The sequence below is a fragment of the Bufo gargarizans genome, chromosome 3 (assembly GCF_014858855.1).
Source record: "Bufo gargarizans isolate SCDJY-AF-19 chromosome 3, ASM1485885v1, whole genome shotgun sequence".
Lineage (NCBI taxonomy): Eukaryota > Metazoa > Chordata > Amphibia > Anura > Bufonidae > Bufo > Bufo gargarizans.
In genome coordinates this window covers 73,701,479-73,720,810 of record NC_058082.1, presented here as the reverse complement: position 1 = coordinate 73,720,810, position 19,332 = coordinate 73,701,479, and the positions used below count along the sequence as shown (strand labels likewise).

At 45.8% G+C, this 19,332-nt stretch overlaps 1 protein-coding gene across 1 annotated transcript in view; it reads left to right on the top strand.

Moving 5' to 3' along the window:
* The first annotated feature begins 4,682 nt into the window (after nt 1–4,682).
* RFC3 (replication factor C subunit 3) overlaps nt 4,683–19,332 on the top strand; it is a 30,755-nt gene continuing 16,105 nt past the window's right edge. Inside the window, exons 1-5 of the mRNA XM_044286105.1 lie at nt 4,683–4,848; nt 7,704–7,841; nt 9,323–9,390; nt 13,099–13,196; nt 13,559–13,740. Of these exons, the coding sequence (XP_044142040.1) occupies nt 4,762–4,848; nt 7,704–7,841; nt 9,323–9,390; nt 13,099–13,196; nt 13,559–13,740 (573 nt within the window). The 5' untranslated portion in view covers nt 4,683–4,761. The remainder of the gene's footprint in view (nt 4,849–7,703; nt 7,842–9,322; nt 9,391–13,098; nt 13,197–13,558; nt 13,741–19,332) is intronic.

The following is a 19,332-nucleotide window of genomic DNA, read 5'->3' as shown; positions in this document are numbered from 1 at the left end:
GCGCGTCCCCAGGGGCCCATGACACACCCAGGGGACAGCCAATCAGAAAGCAGGCGGAACGTACCAATGAGAGTGCAGGTCGAGCAGACATTCTGACCTGCGCTTGCAGGTCTAGCAGTCAACAATCTCTCACCAAGAGGTACACTACCCAAAAGCAGCTTCTGAGAGCCTATGGGGCAAGCAGCTCATCTATGTCTTCTTATGACCAGATCCAATGTCTAATCAGACCACTCCTGTGATCATTTACATATCTGCCTGAGACATAACTGCATGACAAGTTTTACAGCAATTTGACATTTCTATTTGGGTGATTTTTGTTTGAGAATGAGTGTAAATAAAAAAAAAAACTACAGAAAACATACATAACCCATTCATGTTGCATCAGTGGCTTAACCCCCCATCTATCGCTAAAACACTAGAATTAGGAAACTCTGTCCCATGTTAGGGACAGACAGAGGTCAGGAAAGGCAGAGTACGTTTGAATCCGTGAAACAGGTCTGAGGTCAGGACAGGCAGAGATCAGGTCAGGTAGCGAACAATTAGTCAGTAATTAGGCATAGGTTGGCACACAAGCAGACAAATGAAACAGAACACCTTTGCCGTGACTAGCAAGCTAGAAACACCCATTGCTCAAGCACCTTCCCTCTGGGAAAGATGCCTTAAGTACTCCTGGGTAGTCAGCCATAGGCTGAAGGAGATTAGGCCATGCGCACACTAGCTCTTCAAGACCTGGGAGCGCATGCACACCCTAGGGTCAGACTAAGGAGTCCTAGCATGAGAGTACAGGCTGCATCCTGCAGCAGAAGACATGAGATGGGGACTCTGGCGACTGGGCCCACTGGTGGAGGGCAGAGAAGGGTCAGCTGGTCCAGACCGCCAGAACAGAAGCAAAGGCAGCAGAGTGAGTAATGCGGCGCCCATGCCTGCCCAGGATAACAGGATAGCGACAGGCATGGAGCACCGCTGTAACACACAGCAATACATTGTGTGTTCTGACAACTTCCTATCATGGTCAACATTAGATTTTTCAGTAATTTGTGCTACAGTAGCTCTTCCGTAGGATCACACCAGACTCCCCATGCACATCATTGAGTCTTGGCTGCCTATGACCCGGTTGCAGTTCAGTTTTCCTTACTAGGAGAATTTTGGTTGACATTAGCCACTGCATACCAGGAACACATAAGACCTGCTCTCTTAGAGATGTTCTAACCTAGTCTTTTAGCCATCACAATTAGGCCCTTGTTAAAGTTGCTCGTATCCTTACGCTTGCCCATCATCTTCAAGAACTGACTGTTCCTGACCCATTGACAGGTGCCATTGCCACAGGAGAATCAATGTTATTCAGATCACCTGGCTTTAATGTTATGGCAGTGACCGTGATAGGCTAGGGCTACACGACGACATCAGTCCCCCAAACATTTTTTGTTATGATAATCTATGGTGTCGCACTGTGACATGCTGTTACTGCAACACGACAGTCGCACAAAAATCCAACCAAGTTGCATTTGCACAGTGCGACACCATAGACTCTCATTGCAAATAATGGTGCGCAACATTACTGAAAAGGTCGTTGTGTGGCCGTACCCTTATGGTCTATTATAAAATAGAAAACAGATAACAGTTCTGATGATGCAGATAGTAATGTGTAAGTGTAACAGTGACACCTAGAGGCAGCATTAAAATCTGCAATGGCTACAAATGAACATGACTGTAAAAAAAAAAAAACTTGGGAATTGCACGCATGCATTAAAGAATATGTATAGAAATATATTTATAGGGATGGGAACGAGCCACGGTAATGTGCAATATTCTATACAGATCTGTTTAAGTATTGCAAATGGAATGGTGCGCCCTAAAATAACAGACTTAGGGTTCATGCACACAAACGTATTTTCTTTCCGTGTCCGTTCCATTTTTTCTATGGACCCATTGAAGTGAACAGTTCCGCATACGGTCCGCAAAAAATATAGATGACATCCGCGTGCATTCCGTATTTTGCGGAACGGAACAGCTGGCCCTTCATAGAACAGTACTATCCTTGTCTGTAATGCGGACAATAATAGGATAGGTTCTATTTTTTGGCGGAATGCAAATATGGGCATACGGAAACGGAATGCACATGGAGTAACTTCCGTTTTTTTTGTGGACCTATTGAAGTGAATGGGTCCACATACGGTCCGTGTGCATTCCGTTTCCGTATTTACGTTCCGCAAAAAAATATAGAACATGTCCTATTATTGCCTGCATTACGGACAAGGATAGAACTGTTCTATGAAGGGCCAGCTGTTCCGTTCCACAAAATACAGAATGCACACAGATGTCATCTGTCTTTTTTGCGGATCTGTTTTTTTTGTGCGGACCGCAAAATACATACGGTCGTGTGCATGATTCCTTATTCACAGCACCCCCATAGGTTAAAGGAGTCTGCTCTGTAGAAGTGGTGAGGGCGGAGTAAAAAGACACCTGTGACTATATTTTTTTTTTTAAAAGGTTGCAGACACGTGTTTGTGACTTTTTAATGCCACTTTTCTGGTGCAGAGAGATTATAAATCTCCCCCATAATGTTTTGCAGCTCATTTCAAATCCGCACTGCAGCTCAATTTGTGCTGACATTTTTTACGCAATGTGTGGGTGATATTTATTAAAATCGCATCCACTTTGCTGGTACTGTACAACGTTGCAGATTTGCAGCAGGAAAATGTGATGCAAAATCCATGACATATCTGCCATGAGTGAACCCAACCTTTTATTCATACATTTCCAGGAGAAAATTCTAAGAATTGTAAGTAAAGATGCTCCGTTAGGTCAAGGCGGGCAATACAAGGATTTAGTATAACAGACGAGTGAAGAGAGGCGACAGATCCTAAATCTGGTGAGGTCTTCTCTGAATGCAGATATCAGCCCACATTTACTAATGGGAGTGCACCTAGATTCTGGCATAAATTTGTAAATCTAGGGTTACAAAAATTATCAGCCTGACAAGGGGTCATGACGTAATGAAAAAGGAGTGTGGCTTTGTTGGAAAGAGGCACTGCCTAATTATAATATATAAAACTCAGTGGCAAAATTGCACCACAATTCTGGAGTCAAATTCTGTCTCAAAGTAGGCCAACTCATAGGGGGTCATTTATGACCAGATATACACCACTTTCTTCCCCGCTAACGCCAGGTCTAAAAAAGTGGGCGTAGCGGGGACAGGCTGGCAGGCCCCACACATTCATCATTTTCTACGCCTGGTTTAGGCCTAGATAATGGTCTAAGCCAGGCATACTCAAACTGCGGCCCTCCAGCTGTTGCAAAACTACAACTCCCAGCATGCCCGAACAGCCTTTAGGTATCATCCTACAGCAGGGCATTGTAGGAGTTGTAGTTTTTACAACAGCTGGAGGGCCGCAGTTTGAGGATGCCTGGTCTAAGCATAAGACAGCTCGGAAGTAGTGTTGAGTGAACTTCTGTTTTAAGTTCGGCGTCCAAAGTTCAGGTTATCGAAGAATTCCATTATGGATTCCGCTACAACGGACCATAACAGAATTTAGAATCCATAACAGGATTCTTCGATAACCCGAACCTGAACTTTGGACGCCGAATGTAAAACCCAAGTTCGCTCAACACCGCTAGGAAGCTGCCTTACATTTAGAAGTGGCACACAGAAGTTATGTAGAGGCCAGCGCCTCTAAATAACTTTGGCGATCCACCGCCAGCGCAGGGGCTTATTAAGCAGCCGCTCCACTATCCTCAGTGCTGCCTTCCATTAAAATTAATGGGAGGCAGAAAAGACATGGCGGTCTGCGCCAAAAAATAAAAACATTGTGTGAACGACCCTTAAAGTTTGCACAGAACAAGGTCTCTATGGGACTACAGTACAGTGAGCACAGTGCTCGACTATCTCTGGGGGGGGGGGGGCAGGCCAGGCCTTGTGCTGTGTAAGGGGCCCCTAAATTTCTGATGGCAGCCCTGCCTACAGCCTCCATTGGGTACACTCAGTATAAGTTGGGGATACAAATTTTTCTATTTTTTACTGTATGGAATAGCGCAGTAGGTTCATTCTGTTATTCCATACTGGTTTATTTACAGATGCCCAAACAGGCGATGAAACCTATCTTGACCCAGGTGAAAATTAATACTTCACTTTTATTATTACATAGCCTAAAATCTAAATGTGAGCACGGTGCATTTTTTTATTTTTATTAACAAACCCAAAACTAATTTGTTAAAAATACCCTATTGTTACTGGGATATAAAAAAAATAAATAAAAAAGTATATGTTACATTTTATTTATTTATTTTTTCATAAATTGCTTTAATGAAATGTGTCCCTGTGGAAACGTTTCAGGGTATTGGGGCTTGTAAACACAATATGAGGGCTGGTACATAAAGAAGCATGGTTTCCTAAATATGATGACATTTTTGCATTAAACAGTACCAGATAAGGCTAACCCAGAAAAATATAGCTGAGCTATCCTTTAGACCAAAAAGTTTAACATTTTACCACGAATGCAGCTGCATGGACCCATGTAACAGTACTTACATGACAACCATGTTCTAGAAGACCACCAGTATACCAGGCAGTACGTATCCGGCCTCCCCAAAATGTCTACGCGCTAGAGGACAGGAAAAAATGCAGACGCTGACTGTCACGTGACCCTGCAAGCATCCTACGGAAAGCAGCGTTGTGGGCAAGACGCATGCGCAGAGATAATCTGGGGTTTCGCGCGCTGAAGCTGTCTGATTTGAGCCCCGCCGTTTCTTCTCCGTGCTGTGATGAGTCTGTGGGTAGATAAGTACCGACCTACCTCCCTGTCCAAACTGGACTATCATAAGGAGCAGGCGACTCAGCTGCGGAATTTGGTAAGGTAGCAGGCTTGATGTATGTGCGCACTGTAAATAAAGTTTATTGAAAGAGCTGTGTATGTGCTCATCCCTTGTACATGTGTGCAGTATCTGTGCTACCTGTGTATGTGCAGTGGTGTGTGTGAACATGTCTCGCCCTCAGACCCCAAAACCCGGGGACTTCTGTGTGGCCAGTTCAGACGGTCAGTATTTTTCATCGGTATTTGTAACCCAAAACCAGGAGTGGATTCTACAGAGAAGAGGTGAAATGGAGAGATCTGTGCCTCTTCTGGGTTCTGGACCCGCTCCTGGCTTTGGCTTTACACATACTGATGAAAACTACTGGCTGTGGGCACTAGCCCTTATAGGCCAGTGTTTTTTGACAGCTGGATTTAGCACAGATAACCCTGCCCCCGGGGATATGCACAGAGACCGCCTCCTGTTGTTTTCAGCGGGAGGTTACGGTTTATTGCTGTGGTCGTGTTGTGAAAGGACATGGTGGTCGTGGACAGTGGCCTGTTTAAAAACAATAGGAGGTGATTTCTGCAGGGCACCCTGGGAATTTTTTTAAATTCAGCTATCCCAAAAAAAAAAAATCCATAAGAGCGGCCTCTAAGGCTACTTTCACACTAGCGTTCGGGGCTCCGCTTGTGAGTTCCGTTTGAAGGCTCTCACAAGCGGCCCCGAACGGATCCGTACTGCCCTAATGCATTCTGAGTGGATGCGGATCCACTCAGAATGCATCAGTCTGGACGGATCTGTTTGTCCTCCGCTCAGCAGGCGGACACCCGAACGCTGCTTGCAGCGTTCGGGTGTCCACCTGGCTGTGCGGAGGCAAACGGATCCGTCCAGACTTACAATGTAAGTCAATGGGGACGGATCCGTTTGAAGATGACACAATATGGCTAAATTTTCAAACGGATCCGTCCCCCATTGACTTTCAATGTAAAGTCTGGACGGATCCGTTGAGCAACTTTCACACTTAGAATTTTTTCTAAACTATAATGCAGACGGATCCGTTCTGAACGCAAGTGTGAAAGTAGCCTAACAAAGCTGGAGCCCATTAGAACCCCTCAGGAAGCGCCTGTTCTGACCTATAGGACAAAGCATTTTTTTCATACCTTTTTTTTAAAGGGGAATTCCCATCTCACACAATGGGGGCTAGGATATGCCCCTCCTTGTCTGATAGGTTCGGGTCCCACCTCTGGGGCCTGCACCTACATTGAGAGCTGATCCCTGAAAGTTGTTGGGGGCTCAGCCGCCCTCCATTCATTTCTATGGGGCCACTGAAAATAGCCTAGTGCCGGCTCCGGTTTTTACTTCTCTGCCCCTTTAGAAATGAATGGGAGCGGTGGCCGTGCAAGCCCAGAGCGCTCCTACTCCCTTCTATGGGGAGAGCACTTGACGGTGGCAGGACCCCAGAAAACCCTGGGTCCTCCAGTCACCACTTTCCCCGCTCTGTTATCAGTGTAGGTGCGGGTCCCAGAGGTGGGACCCACACCTATCACACAATGGGGGCGGTATGCCCCCAATGTCCGACATGGGAATGCGTTTTTGTTTTGTTTTTCTGTTGACAGCCATATGAGGGTATTTTTTTATTTTTTTTTGTGTGTTCCATTCTATTTTTCAATGGCACCATTTGAGGGATATACAATTCATTTATTAGTTTTTATTAAAGGAGATGGCCCTCAGAGGCCAGTGATTGGCTGCAGTGGTCACGTGTCAACATGACATCAGCTGCAGCAGACGTTGGCTGGTAGAACTGGAGCAGTGGCATACAATCTGTGAGAAACGTGGTTAGGCCTCGTCCACATCTCCCTTTGTGCATCCGGCAGGACCTCTGGGATCAGAACAGCCTGCCAGATCCTGAACTCCACCTCCAGATCCTCATTGACTGCAATGTGATCCGGACAATAATGCTGGGTTTCAGCCAGAAGAAAACCGTTGTATGCAGCAGTTCCTATCCAACAACAGTTTACATATTTGAGGGGGGGGGGGTTACATTTTATTTCCCCGGCAAATATTTTTCTCTTTATCTCACAAGCAAACTACTACGTACTACTGTTTGTATTGCACTGACGGGCACACTAGACCCTTCGATCCCGGCTGTGTTTTGCAGCCAGATCCCACTCCCCATGGCTGTCCTGGCAAGAGCTGAAATATTTACATGGTACAAGTGAAGGTAAACTTGTTGGTCTGTGGGAGTCTAATCCTCTCCCACTCTTGTTACCATCTTTAAAAAGTGTGAAAACTCCCAAACCATAGTGTAAGTATGTAATGTGTTATCATTTGCAGCTTTTCTGTCAAAAGAGCGGCTTTGATAAATTCCCCCCTCCTTATGTGAAGGAAGCCTTCAGTTGCTAGCAGTTGGCAGTGAAGGTCCTGAAGGGTGTTACCAGTTGGAGGACACACTATCCAATCTATGCTGCCAGTGTCAGACTGGTAACACCCATGTGGACTTTCATTGTAGATTGCTGGCAATATGTTCATAACTTCTAGACGGAATAACGAATTAACATCAACCGAGCCATAAGAATAGATGCTCCAGAATTACTATTACTTGCGGGATGCACCAGACAGCTCAGGAGAGGGGGCAGGTCCTCTCTGTGTATTCAGACATGGCGGATTTGTTACAGATCCCACACATGGAGTTTCACTGAACAGATCTGCAGTTTGTTCTGTATGTTACACGTCTGTTGTGGACTTTTATTTTTTTTCTTGGAATTCACCCAAAGGCTGGAACCATCCTGCGATCCTCAGCAGCGACCGTGCTGGAAGTGTTTGCCCTGAACATACCATCTTGGAATCTGTAATGCCCATGACTGCATCTTTATATCTTTTTAATGTCTATAGAACTGTTTTGCCGCTTGTAGGTACAATGTGGAGACTTTCCTCATCTGCTGGTGTGTGGGCCGTCCGGAGCTGGGAAGAAGACCAGAATAATGTGTTTGCTAAGAGAGCTGTACGGTGCCGGGGTGGAGAAACTGCGGATTGAGCACCAGTCCATAACGGTACGTACTCTCCCAGTATGGGTTGTCTGAAATGGAAATCTATGTAACTTAAAGGGGTTCTGCAGTTTTTTTAAGCTGATCTATCCTCTGGATGCTGGCAGCAGCGCCGCGGCCTTGTCGCTGTTTACCGCAGGCCCAGTGACGTAACGACTAGTATAAACTGGCCTGGGCGGGGCTAAGGTCCGTTCACTTGAATGGAGCTTAGCCACACCCAGGCCAGTGATACGAATTGTGACGTCACTGGGCCTGCGGTAATCGGCGCGAAGGCCGCAGCGCTGCTGCCTTCTCAAACAGCTGTTCGCGGGGGTCCCGGGTGTCGGATCCCGCCGATCAGATGCAAACAAACTGCAGAACCCCTTTAACACTTTGCACGTTCAGTGCTGAGCTGTTACAGTATGACATCCCCCAGGTAATGAAGTGGTTAAAGTAAACATTGGTTAACTCCTTGAACCCCTTTCTGATTAGCGTTTTAAGGGTTAGTTCATCCTGGGGGAGATTTATCCAGTTACCCTTAGCAACCAATCAACTTCCACCTATCATTTTTCAGTGTGCCTATGGAAAATGAAAGGCTCAATTTCATTGGTTGCTATGGGCAACAAAGCCAATTTTCCTTTTTACAGCAGTTTTGATAAATCTCCCCCACTTAGGGGGTCATTTATTAAAGAAATACGCCTTTAGTTGCGCTGCAATCTGCAACTCGTGCCAGGTCTAAAAAGTGGGCTGAGTGGCAAAGGGGACCGGCCAGCAGGCACGTCCTATTTACTATTCGTCTAAATGTAAGACCGCTAGGAAGCTGCATAGGGGTTCATTAAGACCGGCATCTAAACGTCGGTCTTAAGAAATGTGCCCCTTAGTTTTTTCTTTATTTTTCAGCGTGGGTTGTACATCTTATTTCCATCCAAAAAACATGCAATTCACTCAATTTCAATACTAGAACCCTGTGGCACAGGTTTTTTTTACCCCTGTGGCTTTATGTTTTAAAAAGTGCAGCACTGAATGACTGTGTCCATTCTTTGTGTGGATTCGGCATCCAAAGTTCCCATTGACATAGGCTGAAATATTTTCAGAATTTTGAAATAGATTTTTTTTTTCAGCACAGAGAAAACTTTACATCTGGCACACTGCTCTCACTGCTGCAATCAGGAGCATTTATCCCAGCAGTAAAACCCCTTAGATGCTAGTCACAGCTGATATCGGCATCTAAGTGGTTACAGAGAGTGGAGCTCAGAAAGCAGCAGTGAAATCCTCCCACTGCTTTGTACTGTGCCCGGAGTGTTTGAAAGGGATCTAGAATTTGCTTGTTATACTTCACGAGAAGGATAATAACATTTTGATGTAGAATCTGGTTGCAGATCCTACGTCATAACACGTTCTTGTATTTGGCCAGTCTTGCATTTACCGATTGGGGGTTGGCGGAAGTGAAAAGAATAGGTTTCACATATAATTTTGTCTTTTAATTTGTTATCTTATTATGTCTTCAGACTCCGTCAAAAAAGAAAATCGAGATTAGCACGATCGCAAGCAACTATCATCTGGAGGTTAATCCAAGGTACTATGCACAGAGATCAGCAGCGTGCTGTGAATGCTAAAATAGACAAGTCATTAAAGTAGATCTCTATTAGAATAATAAGCTAATCAGTAAAATGCTATTTGGGGGGGGGGGAATAAACACTGCGACAAAATAGGGCCAAACTTCTGGCTTCCTTTTTCCTACACTAGTTAGGACTGTTTTTTGATAATTTGGGGTCTTGGATTGATGGAACATTTCTGTGACATTGATAATATTTAAGATTTTTACTTTGTATAGGGAAGTTCTTCAGCGCCTGTGAGGGGTTGTTTCCCATTCTGAAGAAGCTCCCCCTGCCATTGGATTGACAGGGCTGGACATCTGCACTTTTCAGAGTAGCAACACATGCACCGAAGCCCTGCCGCCTATACCAGAGCAGAATACACCACTACACTTCAGGTAGAGGTACATGAACAGTCCCTGCTCTGGTATCGGAAGCAGAGCGCCTGCACTTCTGCCACTACTCAGATCAGCACCACCGACACAAGATTGTCAGGGTTGGGCAAGATGTCTGGCCCTGTTCATCAAGCAACAGGGTGGAACTTCGTCAGTAAGGCCTTTTGCCCACGACCATATGCCCTCTGAGACATACGGTCTGTGAGCAGGCCATATGTCCCGGAGTGGCGTTGATCGTGCGCACAGCATCATAGATTACAATTATGCTGTGGACGTCTATATCTATGATGATGTGCGCTCCCGTGAGCACGATTAGTGCCGCTCCGGGACATATGGCCCGCTCACGGACTGTATATTTCGGAGGGCATAAGGTCGTGGGGAAGAGGCCTAAGAGAAATAGCCCTTGGCAGCTGAAGAACTCTTTTTGATTAACTAATTGATTCATATAAATCGATTTTTATTTTTATATTTTTTTTCCATCCCTAATTTTGAAGCTGACGTACGTTTCTGACATTTGACTCTGACTTCACAGCCTTGACCGATAATGGAGAAAAATACCACAAACTAAAAAATTATTCTATTTTTTTAGGGTACTTTCAAACTTGGGTTGTTTGATTCCGGAAGGCAGTTCTGTTGCCTGAACTGCCTGCCTGATCAGGCAAACTGTATGCAAACGCATGTCATTTTTCTGACTGATCAGGATCCTGATCAGTCAGAAAAATGCATTGCAATACCGGATCTGTTTTTCCAGTGTCATCAGGCAAAACGGATCCGGTATTTATCTTTTTTTCTCATTTTTAAAGGTTTGCGCATGCGCAGACTGGAAGGACTGATCCGGTATTTTGAATGCCGGATCCGGCACTAATACATTCCTATGGAAAAAAAAATGCTGTATCCGGCATTCAGACAAGCCTTCAGTTTTTTTCGCCGGAGATAAAACTGTATCATGCTACGGTTTTCTCTTTTTGCCTGATCAGTCAGAACTGACTGAACTGAAGACATCCTGATGCATCCTGAACGGATTACTCTCCATTCAGAATGCATGGGTATATGCCTGATCAGCTCTTTTCTGGTATAGAGCCCCTGTGACCAAATTCTATGCCGGAAAAGAAAAACGCTAGTGTGAAAGTAGCCTTATTTCACTATCGCTTCCAGCAAACATCTGGCTGCAACTTTTTGTTGTGTGAAAGCATCCTAAGGGTATGTTCACATGGATTATTTTGGTGCAGACACCACACCAAAATTCCAGTGGCTGATTTGTTAAAGCTGCAACACCATTCAGTGGGGCTAAACCGCAAGTAGGTCTGTTATTCATAGTGGAGCAGGAAACCCTGTTGATTTTGTTTTTGCAATATCCACAGTGTGAACATACCCTTAGGCTAAGTTCACACTGCCACGGAATCCACAGCAAAAAACGCGAGGCTGACACTTTGGATTCTGCATTTAGTATGCGGTGGGTACCCCCATGACTTTAGTCGTATTGAACGGCCTAATCTGCGAGCAGACACCCAACTTGATGTCCACACAGAAAGCATGCTATAAAAGGGCATATCCTTTCTTGGTTTAACCCACGGTGATATGGATGGTAGTTTGGCTTCCCACTGACAACAATGCATCTTGATTCTGAGCGTTTTTTCACTGTGGAAAGCCACTCGCAAAATGCACCGTGTGGACAAGGCCAAATCTTACAGATGGAGCAGTTCTAAACTTCATCACTCAAGCCTTTGAAAAAGTTTTGTGTTTTCTCACATATTAAAGGGGTTGGCCACTGTCATATTTATAGGTTAGTTACTTATTACTTGTTACTACATTTTTGCGGCAGTGTTTCTGATCACTTGTTGTAGGAGGGGCCGCTGCTCCTGTATACAGTGTCTGCACTGTTTTGTCAGTGCAGGTCCCTCTAAAAGACCTCAAACGAAATGTCTACAGTCCCAAACTCCATCCTGCCGGCTGTGCGCACTTGTCTTCAGTGTTGTAATGCGCAGACTCCACATCTTGCAATCTGCTTCTGCGCAGTAGAAAATATTCACGGCTGCAGTGGCACAGGACACACATGGCATAACAATAGCTCTTCCCCATGCTGTGGAGGAGATGGCTGCATGTATTAGCAGCGTTCTCCTTCACTAGCAAGCAGACAATTGCTCGGAAGGAATGCGTCCCTCCCGACAATCGGCCTGTGTAATTACAGGCTTAAATCAGCCCATTCACTCTGACCAGAGAGGGAAAGGGATGAGTGACTCCATTAGAGTACCACACATTACACTGATACAGCAGTGCTCTTCTTTGGCCATCTTTATCTAGGCCTGTGAAGAGAACAATAGAGCTGTCATACTGTTATCCCAATTCTACTTATATACTGTTTTAATAACAGTATCTTTCCCTCACAGCAGCAGTGATAGTTTTATCTCTGCTGACTGCTACAGAAGGACAGTATTTAGATTGCATTTTTCGATCGCATAGTACTGCCGAAATAACTTCCAAAAATTCTTAAAATAGCTTTCTATGTAGAAAAATATGTAAAAAATAAATACTTTCTGATGCAAGTGTCCCTTTAAAAGTTTCTTGCTGTTGCTTAGTTAAAGGAGCATTCCGGTTGTTTGAAGTTGATTGGTGGGGGTCCTACCACTGGGACCCCCATAAATCACGAGAACTGGGGCCCTGTACCCCCTGAAATGAACTGTGGCCGGTTGTGAAAACACGTGGCCACTCCATTCATTTCTATTGTAGTTTCAGAGAACACCCAACAGGCCACTCTGTTCATTTTAGGGGAGCTGCAGGGGCTACATTCCCATGGTCGGTGGGGTCCCAGTGGTAGGACCCCCACCAATCTAATAGTTATCCCCTATCATGTGGATAGCTTACTCTAACTGGAATACAAGTTAAAGGCGTTCTGCAGTTTTTTTTTTAACTGATCTATCCTCTGGATAGATCATCAGCATCTGATCGGCGGGGGTCCCGGGTGTCTGAGAAGCTGACACTGTTTACCGAAGGCCCAGTGACGTCACGACTAGTATCACTGGCCTGGGCGGGGCTAAGCTCAATTCAAGTGAACAGAACTTGGCTGCGCCCAGGCCATTGATACTAATCGTGATGTCACTGGGCCGGCGGTAAACAGTGAGAAGGCCGCGGCACTACTGCCAGCGCCGCTGCCTTCTCAAACAGCTGATCGCCAGTGGATAGATCATCAGTTAAAAAAAATAAATAAATGGAGAACCCCTTTAATCAAGTTGATTGCTACATCTGTACTTCAGATAGCAGCCTCTTAGCGTCTGTTTTACTGTTGTATATTTCCAGTGATGCTGGTAATAGCGATCGTGTTGTGATCCAAGAATTGTTGAAAAATGTCGCCCAGTCACAACAGCTGGAGACAAGTACTCAAAGGGATTTTAAAGGTTTGTACCATTATTTCATTTCAAAAGTTTATCACTTCTGTCATGAGGTTTTGATATTTTCCCTATGAAACATCATTGGACAGGATATATTTGATATAGGATATGCCACCAATGTCAGAAAGGTATTTATATCCAGAAGGGGATTTACTAAGTGAATGGAGAGCAGCTGTGTATGCGCTGCCCCCCTTAATTCAGTTTTAGGGGACTGTCAAATATAGCCAGTTATCTTCTTTCTTCACTTTTTTTTTTTTTTTTTTTTTGTATTATGCCCTTTCTACCTTTTTAGGACTTGTTCTTGGACAGTGGAATTACAGTAGTTGCTGGCAAAGTGTTGTCATACAGTTTATTTCTATTCTTTGCAGTTGTCCTGCTAACAGAAGTGGATAAACTCACTAAAGATGCTCAGCACGCCTTGAGAAGAACCATGGAGAAGTACATGTCTACTTGTAGAATCATTTTATGTTGTAATTCTACATCAAAAGTAATTGCTCCCATAAGAAGCAGATGTTTGGCAGTTCGTGTGCCAGCTCCGAGCATTGACGAGGTATGATTAGATAGATATTCGTTTTAACGTTAAGTAGCTTGTGCTTTCTCTACAATCAGTACCTATGCACTCCATGTTGGTTTTATGTACAGCCAATTAGGGTTGTTTCTGGTATCTACTTTCGATACCCAATCGATACTTTTGTCTGGTATCGACCTCGATACCGGGATTTGCCTTTTTTCGATACTAGGCTTCGCTGTTGCAGTCTAGTATCAGAGAACATGGAGCGTGCTGCTCTCAGCGCACTCGTGTTCTCAGCAGCACAGGAGAGAAGGAAGCACTCTCTTTGTCACACCTGTGCTGCTGCTTTCACCAATGAAAGTAAACGTTTAATACAAATCCAGGAGGCAGGTGCTGGCGGGGAACTGCTATCAGTGGCAGTTAACCCCTCAGGTGCCGCACCTGCCTCCTGTATTAAATTTTAATTGTCATTGGTGCCCCTCCTCCCCAGTATTAAAATCATTGGTGGCGCAGTGCACCACCTCCCCCCCCCCAGCATTAAAATAATTGGTGGCAGTGGCCACAGGGTCCCCTCCCCTTCTCATTGGTGGCAGCTTCTGTTCGGAGCCCCAGCAGTGTAATCCTGGGGCTCCGATCGGTTACCATGGCAGCCAGGATGCTACTGAAGCCCTGGCTGCCATGGTAACATCCCTGATGCTGTGTGTACCGTAATAGTTTCATCAGGTTGAATAGGACAAGGGATTAAAAGATCCCAGGTTCTAGCCCCTAAATAGTTATTAAATAAAATGGTAAAAAAAAAAAAAAGACACCAACATATTAACCCCTTAAGGACCGAGGACGTACCGGTACGCCCTATTTCCCGAGTCCTTAAGGACCGAGGACGTACCGGTACGTCCTGACTTAAAATCTGAATTCCGGCGCCGCGGGGGTTAATCGAAACGGGATTTCGGCTGAAATCATTCAGCCGGCATCCCGTAACAACGCAGGGGGGGGTCATTGGACCCCCCCGTATCGGCGATCGCAGAAAACCGCCGGTCAATTCAGACCTGCGGTTTTCTGCGTTTCCGGTCCATTCGGGTGTCCTGTGACCCGATGAACCGGAAAAAGACTGCGATCGGTGGCGTAATTTTACACCACCAATCGCAGTCCGAGGATTTGCAGAGGCGGAGCTGGCCCTGGTGCTGAACGCCGCTGTCCAGGGTGCTGATTGGTGCAGGGGAGAGAGGCGCGAGATTCAAACTTCCTGCGCTCCTCTCTCCCCTCCTCTTCCTGTCCAGCACCCTGACCGTGCAGCATCGTCCAGCACCAGCTCCTGTGTCCCCCTAAATCGGCATCCATCACCCTCCTGCACCCATCGCCACCCAGGTAGGTTAGGGTCAGTGAGGGAGAGGCACCTTTAGGCAGGGATAGAAGGTAAAAGTCAGAAAAAAAAAAAAAAAAAAAAAGAACATTTATTCCAAACTTTTTTTTTTCAACTTTCAGACCCCAGACCCCCCTGCCACTTCCCCCCCCCGCATCCCCCCCACCACCAGCCCCCCCCCCCCCACCAACCCCCTCCCCCCACCACCAGACCCTTCCCCCACCACCACTTTTTTTTTTTTCTGCGTGCGCTGACTGGCCGGCACTTTTTAGCGTCCGTCCACTGTTAGCGCATCGCCCGCCCCACCACCCCACCGACCGCTGATCAGCGTTGAACCGCAGATCAGCAAGTTTGAACTTTTTTTTTTTTTTTTTTTCCTAACACTTTTTTTTGCCTGGACTTTTTAGTACGTGAACACCCGTGCCCCCACACACACGCACATAGAATAAAGGTTTACACGCACGCACATACACACGCACACACACACACCCATGGCCCGCCGGGTGTTCTCGGCCGAGGAGGCATATGCCCAGATTGCCTCCGACTCTGAGAGCCCCAGTGAGGATGAGGATGACCCCACGTTCCTTTTGTCATCCGCATCCTCCTCATCATCATCGGATGACGATGAGCCACCAAGGCAGCGGAGACGCCGCCAGGCGGAGCCAGGGGCCACACATGCTAGGGATCCTGTGGCCCACCCTAGTACGAGCCGCCCTGGGGTTCGTACTGGTTTCCCGGCCCACCAAATAAGTTCACCGGAGCCCCCTGCCGATGAACTTAGCTGGTGTCCCCCAGTGGACTTTGAGCCTGAGATTCCGGATTTCGCTGGCAATCCTGGAATCCAGATTCCCACAGTGGGGTTTACTGAAATAGACTTTTTTAGTTTTTTTTTCAGTAACCCACTGGTGAATTTGATGGTGGAGCAGACGAATCTGTACGCCCAACAGTTCGTCGCTCAAAACCCAGGCTCAGTTTTGGCTAGACCCGGTGGCTGGACGCCGGTCAGTGCAGCCGAAATGAGGACATTTTGGGGCCTCGTGCTGCATATGGGTCTAGTCCAAAAACCCAGTGTCAGGCAATACTGGAGTGGGGACGTCCTGTACCAGACCCCACTGTACAGTATGGTCATGATACGTCACCGGTTTGAGGCCATCCGGAAATGTCTGCATTATTCCGATAATGCAGCATGTCCACCCCGAGGTGATCCTGCCTATGACCGGCTGTACAAGATACGGCCGGTCATCGATCACTTTGGGGCCACATTTCAGCAGGCCTACGTACCTGGAAGGGAGGTCGCGGTTGATGAGTCTCTCGTTGCGTTCAAGGGGAGACTCAGTTTCCGCCAATACATTCCCACAAAGCGGGCGAGGTATGGCGTGAAGCTATACAAAATTTGTGAGAGTACCTCAGGGTACACTTACAAATTTCGTGTGTACGAGGGGCGAGATTCCCGGATTCAACCACCAGAATGTCCCCCCACTCTGGGTGTTACCGGGAAACTCGTGTGGGACCTTATGTACCCACTGCTGGATAAGGGTTACCACTTGTACGTGGACAACTTTTATACCAGCATTCCCTTGTTCAGGTCCCTTGCCGCCAGATCCACGTTCGCTTGTGGGACCGTGCGGAAAAATCAACGCGGCCTCCCTGCCTACCCCCTCCAGGTACCTATCCCCAGGGGTGAGACCCGTGCACTTACCAGTGGAAACCTGTTGCTGGTCAGGTATAAGGACAAGAGGGATGTCCTTATGCTGTCCACAATCCACGGTAACAGCACCACCCCAGTCCCTGTGCGAGGTACCGCGGCAACGGTCCTCAAGCCCGATTGTATCGTCGACTACAATCGGTATATGGGAGGAGTTGATCTCTCTGATCAAGTCCTCACGCCATATAACGCCATGCGCAAAACCCGGGCATGGTACAAAAAAGTTGCGGTCTACATGGTGCAGGTTGCCATGTACAACTCTTTTGTACTATCCCGAAGCGCTGGCAGCACAGGGACATTCCTCCAATTCTATGAGGCAGTCCTCAAAGACCTGATCTTTTCGGACCGGGAAAGAGCAGGCCGGAGTACCTCGGGAACTGGAGGCGCCCGGATCGTCCCTGGCCAACACTTTCCAGGTGTGGTCCCCCATACTGGAAAGAAGGGACGAACCCAAAAAAAGTGCAGGGTGTGTCACAAGAGGGGGATACGGAAGGACACCACAACTCAATGTGACACGTGCCCCGATCATCCGGGCCTCTGCAGTTATCGATTGCTTCAGGGAGTATCACACTTCCATGGAGTACTAAATTTTTATAATCCCCAACAGTTCACTAGAGAACATAAAACACTATGGCTCTCAGACTTTGGAGACACGAAAACAATTTTTCTTTCCCCAAAAAATATTAGTTTTAGTGCAGGCATCCTCAAACTGCGGCCCTCCAGATGTTGTAAAACTATAACTCCCAGCATGCCCAGACAACCTACAGCCATCATCAGGGCATGGTGGGAATTGTAGTTTTACAACATCTGGAGGGCCGCAGTTTTAGGATGCCTGCTTAGTGTCTCCAAAGTCTGAGAGCCATACATATTGGGCATCGTCGCGTGCGTAAAAGTCGTCGCTATAAAAATAACTTTTTACCAAACGCCTCGGATGAACGGTGTTAAAAATATAAAATAAAAACGGTGCCAAAACACCTATTTTTGGGCAAAATTTAAATTTAAATCCATTTTGCCGGTAATAAAGCAAGGGTTAACAGCCAAACAAAACTAAACATTTATTGCCCCAATTATGTAGTTTGCAGAAACACCCCATATGTGGTCGTAAATGGCTATATAGCCGCACGGCAGGGCATAGAACGAAGGGAACTCCATACGGTTTCTGGAAGGCAGATTTTGATGGACAGTTTTTTTTTTTTTACACCATGTCCCATTAGAAGCCCCCCCTGATGTAGCCTAGACTAGAAACTCCAAAAAAGTGACCCCATCTAAGAAACTACACCCCTCAAGGTATTCAAAAATTACTTTACAAACTATGTTAACCCTTTAGGTGTTCCACAAAACTAAATAGCGAATGTAGAAACAATTTTAGAATTAAATTTTTTTGTTACATTGCCTCAAAAAAGAGTAATATAGAGCAACCAAAAATCTAATTTACCCCAAAAATTGTCCCAAAACAACAACCACCTTATCCCGTAGTTTCCTAGATGGGGTCACTTTTATGGAGTTTCTACTCTAGGGGTGCATCAGGGGGCTTGAAAGGGTACATGGTGTAAATAAACCAGTCCAGCAAAATCTGCCTTCCAAAAACCGTATGGCGTTCCCCTTCTTCTATGTCCTGCCGTTTAGCCAAACAGTAGTTTACGACCACATTTGGGGTGTTTTTGCAAACTACAGAATCAGGGCAACCCATTTTGAGTTTTGTTTGGCAGTTAACCCTTGTTTTACTCCTGGAAAAAACTGATTATATTGGAAAATTTTCCAAAAAATAGAAATTTCTAAATTGTTTCTCCATCTGCCATTAACTCTTGTGGAACACCTAAAGGGTTAACAAAGTTTGTAAACCCAGTTTTGAATACCTTGAGGGGTGTACTTTCTTAGATGGAGTCACTTTTTTGAAATTTCTATTCTAGGGGTGCAACAGGGGGCTTCAAATGGGACATGGTATAAACAAAACCAGTCCTGCAAAATCTGCCTTCCAAAACCCATATGGTGTTCCCCTCCTTCTATGTGCTACCGTTCGGCCAAACAGTAGTTTACGACCACATATGGGGTGTTTTTGCAAACTACAGAATCAGGGCAACCCATTTTGAGTGTTGTTTGGCAGTTAACCCTTGTTTTACTCCTGGAAAAAATTGATTATATTGGAAAATTTTCCAAAAAATAGAAATTTCAAAATTGTTTCTCCATCTGCCATTAACTCTTGTGGAACACCTAAAGGGTTAACAAAGTTTGTAAACCCAGTTTTGAATACCTTGAGGGGTGTACTTTCTTAGATGGAGTCACTTTTTTGAAATTTCTATTCTAGGGGTGCAACAGGGGGCTTCAAATGGGACATGGTATAAACAAAACCAGTCCAGCAAAATCTGCCTTCCAAAACCCATATGGTGTTCCCCTCCTTCTATGTGCTCCCGTTCGGCCAAATAGTAGTTTACGACCACATATGGGGTGTTTCTGTAAACTACAGAATCAGGGCAACCCATTTTGAGTGTTGTTTGGCAGTTAACCCTTGTTTTACTCCTGGAAAAAATTGATTATATTGGAAAATTTTCCAAAAAATAGAAATTTC